The sequence below is a fragment of the Zingiber officinale genome, chromosome 1A (assembly GCF_018446385.1).
Source record: "Zingiber officinale cultivar Zhangliang chromosome 1A, Zo_v1.1, whole genome shotgun sequence".
Taxonomy (NCBI): Eukaryota; Viridiplantae; Streptophyta; class Magnoliopsida; order Zingiberales; family Zingiberaceae; genus Zingiber; species Zingiber officinale.
In genome coordinates, this window is record NC_055987.1 from 27461708 (window position 1) to 27485059 (window position 23352).

General features: G+C 38.6%; 2 protein-coding genes across 9 annotated transcripts; both read left to right on the plus strand.

The window, feature by feature from the left end:
- Positions 1 to 11323: 11323 nt before the first annotated feature.
- Positions 11324 to 18158, plus strand: LOC122021847 (translationally-controlled tumor protein homolog). Of its 8 annotated transcripts, XM_042580023.1 has the most exons (6): positions 11324 to 11425; positions 11938 to 12011; positions 12298 to 12423; positions 12523 to 12549; positions 17380 to 17522; positions 17782 to 18158. In XM_042580023.1, exons 1-6 carry the CDS (start codon positions 11392 to 11394, stop codon positions 17897 to 17899), a joined length of 522 nt encoding a protein of 173 aa, XP_042435957.1. In that variant the 5' UTR covers positions 11324 to 11391; the 3' UTR covers positions 17900 to 18158. The 8 variants fall into 8 exon arrangements, 2 of the variants coding, with proteins under 2 accessions (XP_042435957.1, XP_042435951.1); XR_006122672.1 differs by lacking the exons at positions 11324 to 11425; positions 11938 to 12011; positions 12298 to 12423; positions 12523 to 12549 and adding exons at positions 12573 to 13584; positions 13678 to 14019 and having other exon boundaries at positions 17261 to 17522; XR_006122675.1 differs by lacking the exons at positions 11324 to 11425; positions 11938 to 12011; positions 12298 to 12423; positions 12523 to 12549 and adding exons at positions 12574 to 13584; positions 17062 to 17130 and having other exon boundaries at positions 17261 to 17522.
- A 1064-nt stretch (positions 18159 to 19222) lies between these two features.
- LOC121997116 (tubulin gamma-2 chain-like) lies at positions 19223 to 21459 on the plus strand. Its single transcript, XM_042551374.1, has 4 exons — positions 19223 to 19351; positions 19927 to 20127; positions 21237 to 21348; positions 21431 to 21459. Exons 1-4 carry the CDS (start codon positions 19223 to 19225, stop codon positions 21457 to 21459), a joined length of 471 nt encoding a protein of 156 aa, XP_042407308.1.
- The last annotated feature ends 1893 nt before the right edge of the window (positions 21460 to 23352 follow it).

Below are 23352 nucleotides of genomic sequence, written 5' to 3' on the forward strand. Positions count from 1 at the left end.
CACCCATTGATAAATTAAAGAAATAAATATCAAATATATGTGCTTGTTATTATATTAGGATTAAGAGCACACACTTCCAGAATAACTGAGGTCTTTGTTCCTTTATAAAGTCAGTATAAAAGAAATGACCTCTAATGGTCCTACTCAATACACTTTTAGTGTACTAGTGTAATTATATAGTTAAGATAAACTAACACCTAATTACACTACGACCTCCCAATGGTTTGTTCCTTTCCATCATGGTCGTGAGCTACTATTTATAATTTATAAGGTACTGATAACATGATCTTCTGTGTGTGACACCACACACCATGTTATCTACAATATAAATTAATTGAACAACTACATTTATCACAAATGTAGACATTTGACCAATGTGATTCTTATTTCTAGATAAATGTTTTATACCAAAAGCTAAGCTAATAGTATATATTCTAACATGAATCTCTTGACCTTTGACTTCCACGTACCGTTGACCTTCCGCCAACGAGGGTCCCCCGTCCTTACCACCAGATCACTAGGTAATTGTGTTTGAGAATGGTCAAGTCCATACTGTTGGTGCGGGTAACACTAACAGTCTAACCCAGGTTTTAATGAATGACAAATAGGTTAAGTTAGTCTTGTTGTTGTCTGACACTTTGATCGAGTGTGCAGGAGAAGTCCAGCTAGGTCGACGGGCTGACCGGATAGCTGGCAAGAAATCCAAGCGGGTCGACGGGCTGACCGGACGCTTGGCAAGAAGTCCAACTAGGTCGACGGGCTGACCGGATAGCTGGCAAGAAGTCCAAGCGGGTCGACGGGCTGACCGGACGCTTGGCGAGAAGTCCAGACGGGTCGACGGGCTGACCGGACGTCTGGCAGGTAAGTGAGGTAAGTCACTGGAGGGGAGTGACTGTGAGGACGCGTTCCCGGGAAGGGGACATTAGGCGTCGATCCGGCTTAGATCCATTTCGGATGTCTAAGTCGAGATCGTGACTAGATTCCGGTCTCGGAAAGACGGAATCTAAGTCATACTAACTTATGCTAATTCATACTATTACAAATGTGCTAATAATCTGTTTTGCAGGATATATATTGCCTCGGACTAACTTTGTTTTGCAGGAAAAAGGAGATTTCTGGAACAAGGTGGTCCGGGCGCCCGGAATGCAAATTATATCCAGCCGAGTCGTCGCCACGTGGAGCATCACGGTTTGTGCAGCTACGTCACATTCCAGGCGCCCGGAACAACATATAAAAGAAGCCCCAGGCAGGAGCTTCAAAATTAATCAAGCTGAGAATTCTTCTGCTGCTGGTCTTGCTGCTCAACGTTCAGTGCAACGCCAACAAAGCTCCGACACTACGCTCCACTCTTTTCCCTTCTTGTCGGTATTGTGTTTTTAGTTTTCATTAGCATTCACTGTACGGTTCTTTTGTAATCATTATTTCGAATTGCTAGTGATTGCCCAACGAAAGTGGTCAAGGACCACGGGCCTTCGAGTAGGAGTCGTCACAGGCTCCGAACGAAGTAAAACAACTGTGTCTATTTTACTTTTCCGCTGCGCCTATACTCTTATTTTTCGAATCGATATTCACCCCCCCCCTCTATCTAATCTAACGGTCCTACAAGTGGTATCAGAGCCAAGTTCCGCTCTGATTTGGTGCAACCACCAATCAGACAGGGGGTGAATTTTCTTTTGTTTTTTTTAATTTTAAAAAACTAGTGTTTCGTTAACTTAATATTTCTCTAATCAATTTAAAATAGTGCAACACGAATCTAGTTTTTTTCTTCCCGCACTACTAATCCAAGACCAAGTCTTGGGATATTTTTTGGTTATTTACCTGTGCACAGAATGTCCCAACAAGAATGATTCAGCACAGTGCGACCTCCACTCTTCAACGGGGACGACTTCCCTTACTGGAAGAAGCGCATGGAGGTCTACCTCAAAACTGACTTTGACCAGTGGATGAGCATTACAAGACCTTACAAAATTCCAGTGGACAACGCCGGGAACCTAGTGGATCCTGAAGACTGGACAGCAGATCTCAAGAAAAAAGCGTCAACAGAAAACAAAGCGATCAACACTCTACAGTGCGGACTAACAAGAGAAGAGCTAAACAGAGTCGGTCCACACAAAAACGCTAAAGAATTGTGGGACAAACTGATCGAGCTGCACGAAGGAACAAGCGACGCTAAGGTAACAAAATGAGACCTACTTTTAAATAAAATTTTTAATATAAAAATGCAGGAAGGAGAAACAGCGAATCAACTCCACGCGAGGATCAAGGACATCCTCAACGGGCTCCATGCGATAGGCCACCAGATGGAGAACAGAGACTTGATAAGGTACGCATTAAACGCCTTTCCACGTAATAGTTTGTGGGCATCAATAGTGGATGCCTACAAAATTTCTAAGAATCTTTCTAAATTAAAATTGGATGAGTTTTTCTGTGAATTAGAATTGCACGAACAAACTAATGTTGGAGCCGAGAAAGGTGTAGCCTTATTTGCAGGTTCCTCCAAGAAAAGCAAGCCACGAGTCCGTACTCGTTTCCGAAGGCTCGAATGAGGTATATCTTAATTTAAACAAAAAGTTCTTTAGAATCATTTCTTGTTTAAATAGTAAATTAACCAAAGTAGAAAATGAAAACAAATTACTTCTTGAGGAAAATCAAAACCTCAAGGAACAATTAAAAAATTCAAATCCAACTCAAGATCTAACACTTGAGGAGGAGAATTTATCATTAAAAAATGAAATAAACAATTTAAAGGAGATGTTAGAAAAATTCACAACAAGATCAAAAAATTTAGACTTAATCCTAAATAATCAAAAAGCATGTTATAATAAAACCGGACTAGGATATAAGTCGAATTCAAATAAAACCTTCAAATCATTAATAACCCAATACAAGTCAACCAATCTAGCTTGGGTTCCGAAAGCGTGTCTAACCACGCAAGTAGGACTTAATCAATATTATATACCTAAAGAAAAAATACATTATATAAATAAACCAAACCAAAATCCAAAATACAAACCTAAATCAAATTCAAAATCTAAACAGTTTAAAAAAAAATAACAAAATTATCACCAAGTTAACTATAACTATAAAAAGAATCGACACAAGCCTAAAATCAAAACTTAAATTAATGGCCAATAATTCAGGGGGAGGCTCCAGAATAGCTGGCACCTCCAAAACTAACTTACCCGACAGGGTAACCCAAAACTAACAAACCCGGCAGGGCAATTAGAATTAGAGACCAAGTTTAACTTGAATCATGGTATTGGTGAAATTTTTGGATGATAGTACGTTAGGGAAACTTGGGCATCGCATGTCTAGAAAGATATGGTTTCGATCTGGTGCATTTGGCCAAGTGGAACTGACCGAAGCTACCCTTAAACGAATCCTAACCAGTTAGACCAAGATTTAGTACTAAGTTCCGTGGATAGGACTATTCGGAAAACCTCGAAAGGTTGGTTATTTCTAATGATGTCCTTGTGACTCACCAAGCTTAGAAGTTTATCCGAAGAATGCCTATTTGTGGAAACCAAAGCTAAGTCTGAATCTAACACAAGTTAAACCAAAACTCTGTAATCAAACCAATTTCATCTCACAAAATCATAGGATTTCCTGATTGATAATATAGATCGGGTGAGATGAATAAGGCTTTAAAAATTAATTTCAAAATTTTAATTTTAAACTTAAAAATTATTTTCAAAATTTTAATTTTAAACTTAAAAATTATTTTCAAAATTTTAATTTTAAACTTAAAAATTATTTTCAAAATCTTAATTTTAAACTTAAAAATTAATTTCAAAATTTTAATTTCAAAATTTTAATTTTAAACTTAAAAATTATTCTCAAAATTTTAATTTTAAACTTAAAAATTATTTTCAAAATTTTAATTCTAAACTTAAAAATTATTTTCAAAATTTTAATTTTAAACTTAAAAATTATTTTCAAAATTTTAATTTTAAACTTAAAAATTATTTTCAAAATTTTAATTTTAAACTTAAAAATTAATTTCAAAATCTTAATTTTAAACTTAAAAATTATTTTCAAAATCTTAATTTTAAACTTAAAAATTATTTTCAAAATTTTAATTTTAAACTTAAAAATTATTTTCAAAATTTTAATTTTAAACTTAAAAATTATTTTCAAAATCCTAATTCTAAACTTAAAAATTAATTTCAAAATTTTAATTTTAAACTTAAAAATTAATTTCAAAATTTTAATTTTAAACTTAAAAATTATTCTCAAAATTTTAATTTTAAACTTAAAAATTAATTTCAAAATTTTAATTTTAAACTTAAAAATTATTTTCAAAATTTTAATTTTAAACTTAAAAATTATTTTCAAAATTTTAATTTTAAACTTAAAAATTATTTTCAAAATTTTAATTTTAAACTTAAAAATTAATTTCAAAATTTTAATTTTAAACTTAAAAATTATTTTCAAAATTTTAGTTTTAATTTAAAAATTAATCTCAAAATTTAAATTAATTTTAAACTTAAAAATTATTTTCAAAATTTTAATTTTAAACTCAAATTAATGCATGCTCAAAAGACTAACTTTAGATCCTACTTACTGTAGTAAACCAAGTGGATTTTGGACAGTGGTTGCTCCAAACATATGACTGGAGATCACACCAAGTTCACTCAACTCACTTACAAAAGTCTAGGAACAGTTGCCTTTGGAAACAACGGCAAACTCAAGATAATTGGTATAGGTAATATTGAATTAGAATTAGACTTTATAATTACAAATGTCTTACTTGTTGAAAACTTTAAATATAATCTTCTAAGTATAAGTCAATTGTGTGATGCTAGGTATAAGGTCAAGTTTCTATCTACAGAATGCTCAATCAAACATCTAGATAATCCTACCATAAGTCTAAAAGGTTTTAGAAAAGACAACATCTATGTCATCAACTTAACCATTTCTTCCATTAAGTGCTATTTAACACAAAAAGAAGAAACTTGGTTATGGCATAGGAGAATGTCTCACACCAACTTTAGAAATATAAGTAAACTAAATGGACTTGTAAAAGGCTTACCGAAGTTACCTAACTTAGATTCAACTATATGTAATGCTTGTCAACAAGGAAAACAAACTAAATCAACCCACAAACAAACAAATCAACCACAAACTAACTCAATCTTAGAACTTCTACATTTAGATCTTTTTGACTCCCATGGAGTCAAATCCATTAATGGAAACTTATATTGTTTAGTAATTATAGACGATTACTCTAGGTTTACTTGGGTAAAATTCTTAAAACATAAAGATGAAACTTTTGAAATTCTTACAAATTTTTGCAAACAGATTGAAAATGAAAAAGATATTAAAATTAAAAGAATTAGGAGTGACAATGGGGGAGAATTTAAAAATCACAACTTTAACAGTTTTTGTCTAGAAAATGGTTACCATCATGAGTTCTCATGCCCTAAAACCCCCCAACAAAATGGAATTGTAGAAAGAAAAAATAGAACCTTACTTGAAGCTTCTAGAACAATGTTAAATGAGTATAACCTACCTAAATACTTTTGGGCAGAAGCCGTTAGTACAGCCTGCTATGTACAGAACAGAACAACAATAAATAAAACTCATAACAAAACGTTCTTCGAAATGTTTTATAATAAACAACCAAATATAAAATATTTTAAGGTATTTGGGTGCCCAGTTTTTATCTTAAATACAAGAGAACACTTAGGAAAATTCACCTCTAAAACTGAAAATGGAATTTTTGTAGGATACTCCCTAAATAGTAGAGGCTACAGAATTTATAATAAGGTTACCTTAAAAATTGAAAAAACTACTAATGTAAAATTTAAAGAAACTAAACAAGACATAGAACCTACACAACCACCAGAGTTTGTTCCAGAAATCAACCAAACACTAAGTCATGAAGAAGAGGAACAACATCAAGAGAATCAACCTCCTAAAACAATAAGGGTAAACCCAAATCATCCAACTGATCAAATAATTGGTGACCCAGACTTAAGAGTTCAAACCAGATCATCCTTTAGAAACCTAAGTCAAATTTCATTAATTTCAAAAATTGAACCTAAAACTGTGGATGAATCCTTACTAGACCCAGATTGGATTATAGCTATGCAAGAAGAACTAGTCCAATTTGAGCGTAATGAGGTCTGGGACCTAGTCCCACCACCTAAGAATAAGAAAATAATAGAAACAAAATGGGTATTCAGAAACAAACTAAGTGAAACTGGGGAAATTACTAGAAATAAGGCTAGACTGGTTGCCAAAGGATTTAGTCAAGTTGAAGGACTTGACTATAATGAAACATATGCCCCAGTAGCCAGATTAGAATCCATTAGAATGTTACTAAGTTATGCAGCCCATAAGGGATTTAAACTATACCAAATGGATGTTAAGTCTGCCTTTCTTAATGGACTAATCAAAGAAGAAGTTTATGTAGGTCAGCCTCCTGGGTTTGAAAGCTTAGAACACCCTGATTATGTTTTTAAATTAAAGAAAGCCCTATATGGACTTAAACAAGCACCCAGGGCGTGGTATGAGAGGCTAACATCTTATCTAACATCTAAAGGATTCAAACAAGGTCAAATTGACTCAACCTTGTTTGTTAAATCATTAAATACAAACATATTTATTGCACAAATATACGTGGATGACATAATATTTGGCTCAACAAATTCAGAATTTTTAGAAGAATTTATTAATCTAATGGAAAAAGAATTTGAAATGAGCTTAGTGGGAAAACTAACCTATTTCTTAGGATTACAAATCAAACAGACAAATGAAGGAAACTATATTTCTCAACATAAATACACCAAAGAATTACTTAAAAAATTCGGAATGGAAAATACAAAAGAAACAAAAACACCGATGGTTGTAAACACAATCTTAGATAGTGACCTAAATGGAAAACCAATTGATTTAAAGTATTATAGAAGTGCAATAGGTAGCCTACTGTACTTAACTGTAAGCCGACCTGATATTTTATTTGCAGTTAGTATGTGTGCTAGATACCAAACTTGTGCTAAGAAATCCCATTTGACACAGGTTAAAAGAATTTTTAGATATCTTAAAGGAATAACAAATGTAGGAATCTGGTATCTTAGGATAAATAATTTTGAACTAATAGGGTATTCTGACTCAGATTATGCTGGATGCAAATTAGACCGCAAAAGCACAAGTGGTGGATGCCAATTATTAGGTGCATCACTTGTTAGCTGGTTTAGTAGAAAGCAACATTGTGTTGCTCTGTCTACAACTGAGTCAGAATACATAGCTATAGGCGAATGTGTTGCACAAATATTATGGATGATGCATACTCTAAAAGATTTCAACCTAAATATCACTAATGTAAAAGTATTAATTGACAATATAAGTTCAATTAACTTAACCAAGAATCCTGTGCATCATTCAAGAACCAAACATATTGAAATTAGACACCACTTCATCAGGGATCATGTTACTAAAGGCGATATTGAACTCAAGTACATTGAGTCCAAATCAAATTTAGCTGACATTTTTACAAAACCTCTCCCTGAAAGTGAATTTAGTAACTTACGACGAAAATTAGGGATGCGCTTAATAGACTAGGATCTTTCAAAGATACTTTCAAAAATGATTTTACCAAATTATAAGTCAAATTTATTTGTTTTCAAAAACTTACCATTTTTAGATTTTCAAAAACAGTTTTGGCCGTAGACTAGTTTTTGAATCCTTAGAAAGCATGTACCCATAGGACTAGTTTTTGAGCATCTCACCAACACCTTAGGTTTACCTTGCTTGTGTTTGATAAACATAGAAAGGGGTGAGATGCATAGGCCAACTGTCTAGACTTAAGATGCTTATTCCAGTGCATCAGCATAAGTCTGGACGTTAAATACAATTCAGATATTAATCAGATTAAAGTTCATCAGTCAAGTCAAACACTGACTGGTTGTAATTAACTTAATCTGACTAACCAAGTGAAAGTTACTATCTTCTGATAGTTAGTTAGTACATAATTGGTTAGACAGCTGGTTAAAGTTAAGTATCAAGTTCAGGGGGAGAATTAACTCAAATTTTGTGTGTTTGAAAAATATTTTTTAAAACCTAACATATGTTTGAACATTGATTTACAAAAAGTTAAATTTAACTAAAAATTTGAAAAATGTGAAAGTTTAATCCCACCTGATTTTCAAACCTGATTTGAAAAGTTAACTATTTCAAAATTTAGTTCTTATCAAATTAGCCTTAAAAATTAATTTTTGACAAAAATTTTTCTTGAAAAATTACTTAATTTTTTTTTGGTTTGAAAAATCAAAGTTGAAAAACTTACCTTTTTGAAAAGTAGATAAAAATTTGAAAAACCTATTTTGAAAATTTCCACACGCTTGAGAGTTAAACTTGATTAACTTTAAATTTATACTTTTCAAAACTACTTGTCTCCCCCAAGTCAACTTGACTATTTTTTTAACTTGGTGTCAAAAATTGCACTTTTTCAAATTTTGAACCAAACCTAGATATCTTTCACAAATTTGATTACCTGTTATAGTAACTCTTCACTATGATTGTTTACCTTTGTTCATTTTTTTTGATGAATGCCAAAGGGGGAGGACGGTTAGGTGGTTAAGTTAGCTAAACCAATTTGAAAATACAAACTAACAAACTTTAAAACCACATAAATGCATGTTGGTTCTTGCATATGTTTTCACTAACTTAACCAGGTTGTCATTCCATCAAAAAGGGGGAGATTGTTGGTGCGGGTAGCACTAACGGTCTAACCCAGGTTTTGATGAATGACAAATAGGTTAAGTTAGTCTTGTTGTTGTCTGACACTTTGATCGAGTGTGCAGGAGAAGTCCAGCTAGGTCGACGGGCTGACCGGATAGCTGGCAAGAAGTCCAAGCGGGTCGACGGGCTGACCGGACGCTTGGCAAGAAGTCCAGCTAGGTCGACGGGCTGACCGAATAGCTGGCAAGAAGTCCAAGCGGGTCGACGGGCTGACCGGACGCTTGGCGAGAAGTCCAGACGGGTCGACGGGCTGACCGGACGTCTGGCAGGTAAGTGAGGTAAGTCACTGGAGGGGAGTGACTGTGAGGACGCGTTCCCGGGAAGGGGACATTAGGCGTCGATCCGGCTTAGATCCATTTCGGATGTCTAAGTCGAGATCGTGACTAGATTCCGGTCTCGGAAAGACGGAATCTAAGTCATACTAACTTATGCTAATTCATACTATTACAAATGTGCTAATAATCTGTTTTGCAGGATATATATTGCCTCGGACTAACTTTGTTTTGCAGGAAAAAGGAGATTTCTGGAACAAGGTGGTCCGGGCGCCCGGAATGCAAATTATATCCAGCCGAGTCGTCGCCACGTGGAGCATCACGGTTTGTGCAGCTACGTCACATTCCAGGCGCTCGGAAGGAATCCAGGCGCCCGAAACAGCATATAAAAGAAGCCCCAGGCAGGAGCTTCAAAATCAATCAAGCTGAGAATTCTTCTGTTGCTGGTCTTGCTGCTCAACGTTCAGTGCAACGCCAACAAAGCTCCGACACTACGCTCCACTCTTTTCCCTTCTTGTCGGTATTGTGTTTTTAGTTTTCATTAGCATTCACTGTATGGTTCTTTTGTAATCATTATTTCGAATTGCTAGTGATTGCCCAACGAAAGTGGTCAAGGACCACGGGCCTTCGAGTAGGAGTCGTCACAGGCTCCGAACGAAGTAAAACAACTGTGTCTATTTTACTTTTCCGCTGCGCCTATACTCTTGTTTTTCGAATCGATATTCACCCCCCCTCTATCGAATCTAACGGTCCTACACATACTCCGTCGGGTGCTTCATTTCTACATGTCGTTTCAACGACACATAACCACTACTGGCTTGGAATTTATAGAAAGTATTGCAGTACTTACATTTTGCACGTAATTCTCCCGATAGAAAAGTGTCATTCTCAAATGTTTATGAAAATAGAAAACTTTAGAGGAGAAATTTCTCGAACCTTAGAAGTAATTGCATTGATATTTCCTTGTATTTCGGGTGTCGGATTCGAAAGGTGTTTGATTTCATCATCGGTGGATTAAATGTTAGGGTCCTCGTGCAGATTCACTATCTCCTTTCCCTTCTAAGCTCAAGATGATGTACCTCCATGACTTTCTTCTATTGTAATTGAAAATTGAAAACGAAAGTGCGTATAAATGGAGACCAAAATGTATAGAGAATACGAAATTGAGATTAAAAGTAAAGAAAATGTGTGTGAAATTGATGAAATGAACTCTCTATTTATAGAGTTTGAATAATAACGAATATTAAATCATAGTCATTGATTAAAAAAAGGTCAAATAATCTTAACCGTTAAAAAAATACCCAAAAAAGCCCCCACCCCCTCAACGGCTAGGAACCGATGGTTCCAATGGGCAAAAAAAAAAAAATTTTTTTTTTGGGTGAACCGGCGGGCCGAGCCGGCAATTAACCAACGATATGCCAATTTTCTTGCTAGGTAGGTTCCGGTTCAGCCTAGCAAACTAGGTCAACAAGCTAGGTCTGGGCCGGACCCGGCCCGGGGTTGGGTCTACCTTATGTAATCGTGGACAGGAGCGGATCTAAATTTTTAAATTTTGGGAGAAGTGAAGAAAAAATTATTATATATTATATTCGAAGGTTGATCAGCCGGGGATGATGAAAATATACATTTTAAACTACTTAATTTTATTTTATTCATATAATTATGTATTAATATTTATATATGATTAAGGATTATATATAATTTATTTATTTTAATTAATAAATCAACCATGCACATGTTAAAAATAATTTTAAATTATTTAGAATTAATTCAGATATCAATAAAGAAAACAAAAATCAACCTAAATTATCAATAAATTCAATATAATTCTTTCCTATAAAAATTATCAAAAAATATAAAAAAGCTTATAATTTTTTTTCATATTTAACTTTGATAAAGGGGTTAAATGTTATTTTTAAAATACAAGGGATAAAATGCTATTTTATAGAAAATAGAGTGGTTAAAAGTATTTAAGAGATAAAGGTGGTCGAAATTTAAGACCTTGTATTATTCAGCAATTTTGATTTCATGTCTTATTTCAATTATTAATTAAGAAATTTACTAGTAATCGGTACAAAATCCGTTCCCGTTCTGTTTGAGATTTATGAGGCGGTCAGGCATCGCCACAGCCGCTCGTTCAACATCACGCGGTTAAAAAAACTAAACAAAAAACCAATAATCCCTAAAAAAAAGGGAAGGAAAGAGAAAAAAAAAAAAACAGAGCTAATTCGCAATTTATTATTAATTTTACCGAGTACGCCCAGAACTCTATAAAGTTAAGTGGAGGTTAGCAGATGCTCATCGCTCGTTGTATCGATCTTTATTGCTCTCTCTCTCTGTCGCGTTAGGTCTTCGTCAACTTCGACCAGGCATCATGTTGGTGTACCTGTACCAGGATTTGCTCACTGGTATGCATATTCGATGTGTTTTTTCTTGTTGATTGATCCGACATGAAAAACTTGTTCTTTATGGTTTTGGTGGCGTATCTGAAAATATTCCTGTTTCCCCTTTTTTATGCCGTTCTGCCCCTCTCTTTTACTGGGCTATAGATCACGTAAACTGTTATTGAGATCAAAATTCCTTTCTGTTTGTGCGTCGGAGTGTAGGTGTCAGCATAAGAAACATGTAATTGTAGTCACTTTTGATATGAGAGGAAGCAGTGTTCACCTACAATAATTTTGATATATTTGTCTAATACTGCCAATTTCAAATCAGTCCTTTTGGCCCCTTCAAACATCATTTTCTTAATGCGTTAGAAGGGTTAGTTTATCACTTTTTCATTGTCTTAATAGTATTTTTAAATTCAAATTCTGTGTTAGAATCAAATAAGTCTCATGTATACTATGTTCCTCACATGTTGATCAATCTTTTTTATTTTTATTTTTTTGCCAAAATCTGATTGTGTATCATCTTCTTCTAGGTGATGAACTGTTGTCTGACTCATTTCCTTACAAGGAAATTCAAAATGGAATGCTCTGGGAGGTTGAGGGGAAGGTAGGGCATGCCATATGTATTTTATGCTGCAGTTTCTCAGTAACCTCTTTAACCTTTTCTTTTAACTCTCTTTTGCTTCTTAGAGAATATCCAAATAAGTCTAGGGTCATTCCAAAATCAGCTAAACATCATTATGGTCAAATTTTCTCATAAAATGTTAATTTTGAACATGTTGTAATTAGATTACATGTTTATGCATATCAATCTCAAGCCTCTTGCTTATTTATCCAACAAGTATTGATATGTTATATGCATACTTCATAAGTCCGGTCTCTTTCCTTTGCAGTGGGTAGTCAAAGGAGTTGTTGATGTAGATATTGGTGCAAATCCTTCTGCAGAACAGGGAGAAGATGAAGGTGTTGATGATAACGATGTTAGAGTGGTTGACATAGTGGACACGTTTAGACTTCAGGTCAATGATTGATTTTCTCTGTTTCCTTTTTTTTCTCTTATCTTAAAGATTTGTTTAGTTTTTTTACATGTGCACTAAAACTACTATTATTAATAACAGGAACAACCTTCTATTGATAAAAAAACAATTTGTCACTGATGCGGTTAAGATATAAGAGAGGAGGGTATTTTGGACATTGGACATTGGACATTAATTAGGTTTTGACTTTAAAGGTGGGCATTGTTCACCATGAGAGGGAGGCTCTTCGTGTTTTGGTTTTCCGCCGTCGGCTCCTCGCAAGCTCCTCCTTTCCCTTCCTCGCGGGACCATGACTTGAGGCACGACGGGAGTCATCGTCGCTCCTTTTCCTCTCTCTGAGCTTCTCCGTTGCCTCGCACACAAAGAGGGCTTCGTGGGTGGTTTTTCTGCCGCCGCCAAGGGGCCTTTTCCTCCTCCCTCTTAGCCGCCGTCGATGCCGGCCGGCCCCTCTGCCCATTCCTCTTCTTCCTTCTTCTCTGGACACACAGCAGCGACGACGAGTAGAGGAGCATGTCCAGTAGAGGAGGACGCTACTTGTGCCACCTTCGTCGCCGACCATGTTAGCCTCTCGCTGACGTTGATGCCATGGAGGAGTTGTCATCTCCAGTGGGCGGGGCCGCCGCAGCCGCTGCCTCCGGCGGGCGCTGCCGCCCCCGGCGGCCGTCACCGTTGCCTCACGCCGCATCCGACGACTACGGATGCCACCACCAACGTCCCCAGCGGGCGTCGACACTTCTATCAACGGCCGCCGAGGCTTCTCGCCGCTGCCGCCAACGCTTACAGCGGGTGTCGCCTCCAGCGGCAGTCGTTGCCACCTCTAGCGGTCGCCATTACCCTCCGAGCAGCCGTCATTTGGGTGCTTAGGTTCGTATACTCCGACGTGTTTCGCTATTTGCACCATTAGTAGGCCCTGTGTGGTATTGGTATTATCCGGTCTGCGTGGCGTGTTCCGGCCTGCGAGTGTTGTGGTATTGTGGCCTACATGTCGCCTTTTTATATTCATACCGCACCGGATTCCGTGTCGTCGCCCTCAGATCCGGCTTCCCGGCTGACTCACATCCATCTACTCGACAGAGCCGCGACAACTTGACCAGCATCACGATCAGCTCACCCATCCATCCGAGGGCGCCCCCCGGGGCCAAGGTATGTCACCGTATCTATCTTATATTTATTTCATTGTTTCGCTATTATTATTTAGCTGCTTATATATTCGTGGGACCTGTCTCGAGCATCAAGGTACCAGGGATCGGGGTAACCCGGTCGCTGGCTGCAGGTATTGTTGACCAGAGGACTTTGGACGACTTGGTCAACGTAGAGGGCAGCTCGCCACCAAGTCAGGGGGATGCGGTCAACCTTCCAGACATGTCACACCGACAGGTCTGTCTTCCCAGCTTCCCGATAGGATCAAATTGGCGTCGTCTGTGGGAACGCACCTAGTCAGGAACGTGAAGACGGACGACCTGGAAAGTTCCGCCATCCTCATGGCCTTGATGAGTTTTGACGAGTATATCGTATCCTCCTCACTCCACGGGTATTCGGGAGTCGAGAAATTGAGTCAGATCCTCTGCTGGTCGGCAGGTTAGTTTTTCAGCTATAGTCTCTTTCGGTCATAGAATTTATCATAGTTTCTCGAGCGGGGACTCCCGTGCCGATCGGCCGGGTTTCAATCATATCCGAGCCACCGGCTCGATGCCAAAGGCCCCAGAGCCGATCGGTCGGGCGTATATATTATCTGAGCCACCCGCTCGATGTCGAATACCTCGTGCCGATCGGTCGGACGTATATTATTCGAGCCACCGGCTCGATGTCGAAGATCGTCGAGTGGCGACGTTAAACTCTAGAATCGAACCGGCGACTATAAAACCCCCGGCTTGAAGACCATCGAGCAGCGACGTTAAACTCTAGAGTCGAACCGACGACTATAAAAATCCCCGCTTGAAGACCGTCGAGCGGTGACGTTAAACCCTAGAGTTGAACCAGCGACTATAAACACCCGCCTTGAAGACCGTCGAGCGGCAACGTTAAACCCCTGTCTTCACGGACCAGCTCATCGGATATTCTTTCTCCCTCGTTCGGGGTCGAGCTTATTAGAGCCGTTATCCCCCCGTTCGGGGTCGAGCTTATCAGATATTTTATCTCTCCCGTTCGGGGTCGAGTGGTCTTCACTGGTCTCAGACCAGCTTCAGTTATTTCATCTCCCCCACTCGGGGTTGAGCGATTATTATTAGTCTCATATCATCTTCAGTTATTTCATCTCCCCCGCTCGGGGTTGAGCGATTATTATTAGTCTCGGATCAGCTTCAGTTATTTCATCTCCCCCGTTCGAGGTCGAGTGGTCTTTACTGGTCTCGGACCTACTTCAGTTATTTCTCATCTCCCTCGTTCGGAGTCGAACAGCCTTCACTGGTCGAGGACCAGCATAGCATATCATCTATCTCCCCCGTTCGGGGTCGAGCAACCTCCAAGAGCATCTATCTCCCCCGTTCGGGGTCGAGCAGCCTCCACGAGCATCTATCTCCCCTGTTCGGGGTTGAGCAGTCTTCACAAGTATTTATCTCCCCCGTTCGGGGTCAAGCAGTATTCACGGGTCGCGGAGCATATCAGAGCATCTTATCTCCCCCTGCTCGGGGTCGAACTATCGCCGATGGTCACGAACAAGAGTTCCCACTGGTTGCGGACCAGGATATCTCATAGGCTCCGCGCCCGTTCGGCTCACGACTTTCGCTTCTATGCGGCTTCGACTAACGGGCTACACTTTAGTGCAGTTCACGCGCGATGTGCCCGTTCGGCATCGACCACTTAGCTTTACTCGATTGCCAGGCCAGCATTTTACGATTGCCCGTTGACTATTATTGGTATTGCTCGGTCATCGCTCTCATAGCCGTCTGACTGGTATTGCTCGACCGTCCGTTCGGCCACATGCTTGAACTAGGTCGCACGATCGACGCTCTTTAGGACGCCCAATCACATTTTATAGTCATCCGACCGACATTTTGCGAGGCTCGATTTCCATTCTTCTGAGTGCTTTGTCGGCATCTTCACGGTCGTGCGCTCGGCATCGTTTGCTCGGCGCCTATCTACCCGATCGACATTTCGATCGTCCGGCCAGCATCTTCGCGGTCGTACGCTCGGCATCGCTCGTCCGCTCGGTCTACTCAGCATCTCACGTGTCGCTCGAGCTACGATCATTCTACTCGTCGCTCACTTGTCGTTTGGCCGCCCGCCCAGCATTTGTTCGATTATTGACGTGGTACTACTTCTCGTAGTTCGCTCGGCATCACTACCGTCTCTCGTGCGATACTCTCTCGATTACTCGGGTTCACATTTTTTCGATTGCCTGATCCGCATATTCTCGATCGCACGTCCGGCTCGATCACCCGTCTTTCTACCTGATCAACATTATCTTTGTTGCCTGGAGCACACTATTACTCATCGCTCGCCCGATACTACTTGAGTTACTTGCTCGGTATCACCATGGCTACTCGGTCGACGTGTAGCGATTATGTGATTCTGATTTCATGTTCGATAGCGATTCTGTTTTGGGCTTGGTCTAGTCAGTCGGACTCACGACTCCTTCGACTAGACTTGAAGGGAAGGCTTGTGATGCGGTTAAGATATAAGAGAGGAGGGCATTTTGGACATTAATTAGGTTTTGGCTTTAAAGGTGGGCATTGTTCACCATGAGAGGGAGGCTCTTCGTGTTTGGTTTTCCGCCGTCGACTCCTCACAAGCTCCTCCTTTCCCTTCCTCGCCGGACCATGACCTGAGGCACGACGGGAGTCATCGCCACTCCTTTTCCTCTCTCTGAGCTTCTCCGCTGCCTCGCGCACAGAGAGGGCTTCGTGGGTGGCTTTTACGCCGCCGCCAAGGGGCCTTTTCCTCCTCCCTCCTAGCCAGCGCCGATGTCGGCCGACCCCTCTGGCCATCCCTCTTCTTCCTTCTTCTCTGGACACACAGCAGCGACGACGAGTAGAGGAGCATGTCCAGTAGAGGAGGATGCTACTTGTGTCGCCTTCGTCGCCGACAATGTTAACCTCTCGTCGACGCTGATGCTATGGAGGAGCCGCCATCTCCAGCGGGCGGGGCCGCTGCCGCCTTCTTCCGCAGCCGCTGCCGCTGCCTCCGGCGGGCGTTGCCGCCCCTGGCGGCCGTCACCGCTGCCTCACATCACCTCTGACGGCTACGGATGCCACCGCCAACGCCCCCAGCGGGCGTCGACACTTCTATCAGCGGCCACCGATGCTTCTCGCCGCTGTCGCCAACGCTTACAGTGGGTGTCGCCTCCAGCGACAGCCGTTGCCACCTCTAGCGGTCGCCGTTACCCTCCGGGCAGCCGTCATTTGGGTGCTCAGGTTCGTATACTCCGACCTTTGAGTCGAGATGATGCTCGGCCTGCGAGCCGATGCAGTTTCGGCCATCGAGCCGACTTGTTTCGCTATTTGCACCATTAGTAGGTCTGTGGGGTATTGGTATTATCCGGCCTACGTGCCATGTTCCGGCCTGCGAGCCGTTGTGGTATTGCGGCCTACGTGTCGGTTTTTGTATTCATACCGCACCGGATTCCGTGTCGTCGCCCTCAAATCCGACTCTCCGGCTGACTCACATCCATCTACTCGACAGAGCCGCGACGACTCGACTAACATCATAATCAGCTCACCCATCCATTCCAGAGCGCCCCTCGGGGCCAAGGTATGTCACCGTATCTATCTTATATTTATTTCATTGTTCCGCTATTATTATTCAGCTACTTATATATTCGTGGGACCCGTCTCGAGTATTGAGGTACCAGGGATCAGGGTAATCCGGTCGCTGCTTGCAGGTATTGTTGACCAGAGGACTTTGGATAACTTGGTCAACGTAGAGGACAGCTCGCCACCAGGTCAGGGGGATGTGATCAACCTTCCAGACATGTCAGACCGATAGATCTGTCTTCTCAACTTCCCGACAAGATTAATGACATTTATCAAGCGCTATATCAAGTTACTTACACCTAAGCTGGACAAGGCAAAGCAAGAATTGTTCAAGAAACATATTGAAGCAACTTCCAAGTTCTTGCTCTCCAAAATCAAAGACTTGCAATTGTAAGCATCAAATTTGTTTCTCCCAAATTTATCTTCATTTGAGAATGTTAATGAAATGATAACTTTAAAAGTTTCCATTACTCAATTTTTTAGTACAATCCTACTATTAACACTGGAAATAGCTGCATTTTTACAATAATTCCTGCCATTTACTGAACCACTATATAGCAATAATTTCATCTAATTACTCAACAATTTAAATTAAATATGCCTACCCTAATCTTTTTTTTTTTTTTTTTTTTTTGTTCTCTTTTGCCAGTTTTGTGGGTGAGAGCATGCTTGATGATGGAAGTCTTGTCTTTGCATGCTACAAGGATGCTGCAACTGATCCAACATTTTTATATTTGGCCTACGGACTAAAGGAGATCAAGTGTTAGGGACGGTCTCAAGTTCCAAAGATGTTTTGAGGAAAACATAATTTTATAGATTTTGTTTCGTTTTGCTGTTTCAAAAATTGTTTTGAAATGGTTCAAACCATTTTTTTACTTATGATTGGGGTTAGAGCAGAGGTTCTCCTCAATTTATTCATATCTTTCAATTTGATTACTGCTAAGGTGGTAAACAAATTGAGCCGGACTTTAGGATATTCAAATTTATTTGATAAGGTAATCAAATCAAATCGAGCCGAACTTAAAATGAATTAAGTTTTTGAAATGATTGTTTAAGCTTAATTTGATTTATTTTTTTATGAACTTGAGCTTGTTTGAAGCTGGACTTGAGCTTGGTTCATTTAGATGTTATTGAACTCTCAATTCAAGCTTGTTTGATTGTTTAAAATTTTTAGTTATTTGATTAGTTATTGAGCATGATAATTTAAACTTATTTATTTATTTTATTATTTATTTAATATATTGAAAAAAAAATTATTAATAAATATGATTTGTCAATATTGTTCATAAACGTTAACTAGCTGAACATATATGTTCAAGTTTATTTGTTTAGTTTAACAAATTATTCAAACTTATTTATTTAATTAATTATATATATATTCAATGAATATAAATAAACTTTTATAAATTTAAATATCAAATTTATTCATAAACGCTTAGTTATCTATGTGAATACATGAGCTTTTTCATAGATTAGATGACTTAGTGTTAAAGTTAGTAGATATAATTAATGCAATAAAATCATATAGAAAATTTTAACACATTTTTATATGTTTTGAATTTATTTAGACGATAAACAATAAGGAAATATGAAATGCAAATAGATAATACTAGGATACAGTAAAATATCTTTTATATTAAAAACTAATATTTACAGCTCTACAAGAATATTAATTGAAAATCATAATGCAATAATCATTTCCAAAGTAATTGTCATATTGTAACTTATTGTTTTTTCATGCTTAATTTTTTTTATTGCTAGAATATATATTGGCCATTTTGTTAAGATATTTATTATTATAATAACTAAATTATATTTAAAAAGTCTATTTACATAAGTCAAATTTTCAAAATGTCATCCACGAACTTTTCCAAAAATTATTGCAAAAAGAAGGAAAAGAGCAGAATTTTTGTTTTTTTTTTAAAATACTAAACTATAAAAAAAAGGCCAAAAAAGGGCAAAAAAAAAAAAAAGAAATTTCTATTTCTGTAAAAGCAGACGGCCGAGTACCGGCACCGGCGAAAAGCCTGACCGAGCATAACCCTAACCCCTACCCCACTTTTTCCAACTTCTTACTCTCATCTGCAGAGATGCCTCGCCAGATCATCACTATCCAGGTCGGGCAATATGGCAACCAGATTGGCATGGAGTTCCGGAAGCAGCTCTGCCTCGTGCACGGTATCGGCAAGAACGGTCTCCTCGAAGATTTCGCCACTCAGGTTCGTTCTCTATCTCCCTCAAATATTTCACCTTGACTTTGCTTTACCTACTGTTGAATATCGAAGACCCTGCCACTGTGTGAACTCACAGATCCCTTTGCGCCAAAGATTTGTTTCGATCTCGTGCATACAAGTTGCATTCCTCTGGAAGTTGGTTGATTTGCCAATATGCTTGTTTTGCCTTTTATTTCTTGAGTTACACGTGTTCCAGGGTTCGTTGAATATATTGTTTTGTAGCTATCTGGAAAGGAACTTACAAGTTACGACGCATACTTGCCAATATGTTTGTCTTGCCTTTCATTTATTGAGTTACTCATGTTCCGGATCTGGGGTTTAGTATATTATTTTTTTAGCTGTGGAAAGAAGCATACGAGGCATATCAGTATGGTCAATCATTTAGTTTGTATTAGTAGCTCATTTCTATGGCTTATTTCAAAATAATACTTAAACTAGAAATTCAAGTGCAAACATTACCTACTCCTGCACTAATCTTGTCAGAGTACAAAAAGTTCTTTCTGCTGTTTACTGCGAGGCATATTCATTGAGCACAATGCCTAATCTATCACTTGTTGCAGGGTGGTGACAAGGAGGATGTTTTCTTCTATCAAGCTGATGATCAACACTACATACCGAGAGATCTTTTAATGGACTTGGAACCAAGGGTAATCAATGGTATCCAAAACAGTGTATACAGAAACTTTTACAACCATGAAAACGTTTTTGTCTCAGATCATGGTGGTGGTGCTTGGAACAACTGGGCTAGTGGTTATCATCAAGTAAGTTATGACTTTATTTATTTATTTATTTTTCATGATTCACATTCTTCTTCTTATTAAATCAGACATCACGGAGTTGGATACTTAATTGTAATGTTCAACTTATATAAGGCCACCATTGTCATCTTATTTGTTTATTTGTTTACTTCTAGTGTTGATAGAGAAATTAACAGTTTGAGTATCATAAAGAAGAAGTTTTTGTGTTTTGAAGATTTTAACGCAAAAATAGTTTCATTTTTTGTGAGAAGTTAGTTGGATTCAATGACTCTTTAGTTATGTAACCACCTACTTTCTTGTATGTCTATATTTATATGGTAGTATAACCTTTTAATTTAGAAAATTCAATTTAAGAATTCTATATATGCATATGCTCTTATCACAACAATTAAATTGTCACAAACGTTGACATGCATTTATCTCCCTAAACATTGATTTGCTTATAAAAAAGTTGTTGGTAGTTCATTGGATGTCAAAGCAAAACCATTTTGTTAAGCTCTTCCTATATTTGTTGTAAGATTGTTAGAGTTAATAATTTAGTCCCACCATGATAATCTAGCCATTTGGCATTATGTTTGTGTCTTGTATACGGATATATATATTTTATTGTTAATGTGTCAGTAATTTCTATCCCATCAATTCACATTTCAGGTTGTGCCTCTGAAATCTAATTGAATCTAATTTGCTTATTCACAAGTGAAAAGTGAGTGTTAAGAGTATAATTGTATACAATGCACTTTTCCCGCAATTGTGCTTTCAGAATAAGTGCTACTATCATGCATTATCTTCACGTTCTCTTTTATACTAATATTACTAATAGCAACTAAGGGGGGTTGCTTATTTACTTAATCTTTCCTTGATTGGGTATTGTCCTGCGAACCAAACATACAACAACAACAACCAAGCCTTAGCCCACTAGGTGGGTCGGTTATATGGATCCTTTTACGTCATTGGGCCCTAAACCCTTAACCACACATACTTGGCATAAAATATAACATAATTTATCTGCACATGCAGAAGTGTTCTTAGTTTTATATACGCATTAGTTTTTAAAGCTCATAGTAATAGTTAATATTACCTGCCTTTGATTTTCTGTAACTTGGCCTTTCCAGGGTGAACAAGTTGTAGATGATATCATGGATATGGTTGACAGAGAAGCTGATGGAAGTGATAGTCTTGAAGGATTTGTATTATGCCACTCGATTTCTGGAGGAACAGGGTCAGGTATTGGGTTTCTCTTTCCTCAACCCGCTGTCTCTAATCACATAGAATGATGTTAATATTTCTTGCTGATGCTATTTAACAGATCCTTTTCTTGTCAAATTGGAATTCTGAATTGTGTCTTTTTAATTTTGCACATGAGCAATAATACTAAGCATATTTTTGGTCAATATTTTGGTATATGTATTCGGGAAGTCCTGTATATTAAAGTTCAAGATGTTTTTATTTGAACAATAAAGCTCAAGGTTATGCTTTTAATGCTTTACTTCTTCCTGGTTTACAATGAGATTGATCCAAAAAGCTTGCATAAATGTGCATGCCATTGTTGCATTTCTCTACTTTTTCAGTTAATTAAACAATTACACACTGTAACATAATGAATGAGAATGCAGTATAATGTCAAATTTGATCATCAATTATTTGTTCCAACTTGAAAATGATTTCAAGAGTGATGAAAACTGAGAAGGTTGACAGTTAGGTAGAGAGATATTTCCTAGTTTTTTTCCTCATTGTGAAAACAAACTATATATATATATATATATATATATATATACGGCATCAATAGTGCGGTTGCATGTGGTTTGGCTGACATGGACATGCCACATCAAAGAGAAAACGGTCCGCAGACACTGATCGCTATTCTCTCTCGCACCTCCCGTGTTGTTGCTAATCTTCACTGGACGCCGGCGGATCGCCCCCGGTCGGATCGCGATCGGATTCCGGCCGGATCGCGATCGGATTCCCGCTGGATCATGATCGGATTTTGGCCGGATCGCAGCCAGATTTCAGCCGAATGGTGGCCAGAATCCTCCTGTTTCGTGGCCAGAATCGGCCACGACACTAGCGGAAGCAACGCTGTTGATTCTGGCCGCAATCCGGCAGGAATCCGATCGTGACCGGATTCCGGCCAGATCACGGTCGGAATTCGGCCGTTTCGTGGCTAGAATCGGTCGCGACGCTAGTGGACGCAGCGCTACTGATTCTGGCCGTGATCCGGTCGGATTCTGGCCGCGATCTAGTCGGAATCCGGCCGCGATCAGATTTCGGCTGGATCGCGACTGGATTGCGGCCAAAATCGCGTCGGAACCTCTGGGGTTCAGATCCCCCATAGGTTGTAGTATTGCGGCCGCTGGCGGTGTGTGGGCGGCGACCGGGTGTCCAGCGGAAGGCCGGCGAGCAGGCGGCAGTCGGTGGTTTGGAGCTTGCGGCGAGTCGGTGAAGAAGACAAGAAGTAGTTTTTTTTTTTTATAAAAAAACGTGGCATTTCCACGAGGGATGCACCGCACCAAACTGCATGTAATGAACCGCAGGCTAAATGTGTGTATATATATATATATATATATATATATATATATATATTATTATTATTATTAAGTGTAAGCTTGAACAAACAATACTACAGTTCTCTGATATTCAGGACATTGCTTAAATTTTCTTGATATCTGGCAACATGCTACCTGCTTGCAATTGCATAGTTAGATAATTAGGTTTTGTTATTCTGCTTCCCTTGTTTGAAAGACTTTACTGCTCTCCTTTACTTACCTTTACCATGCCAATTAAAATAGAAGCAAATTATTCTTCTGTTGGAATTCATGTTGTTACCATTGCTTGTCAAAAACTGCTGCATATATCCCTTCACATGTGTGTGATAGGAATACTACATATCTTATTATCATAGGTAGATTTATGGTTCGCATCATGTCAGTATATTTATGACTTTTGTAGTTGTAGTAGTAAACTATCACGATGCACTATGACATGCCTGCAAGCATTGTTTTGTTCCCATCCTTGGATGTTTCAGATATTTTACTGTGTTTTGTAGTATGATCAGGTCATGGACCAAAAGACGATTTTAGGATCATCTTATTATTGTATTTCTAGAGATCATTAAATAGCAGATATTAGTCATGATTTTATATTAGTATGTGCCTTGGATAATCTGTCCATGAAATTGCTCATTTTGTTAGCTTTTTCCTGTGGTCTATATTACTTTGTCCTTCGCTCCAG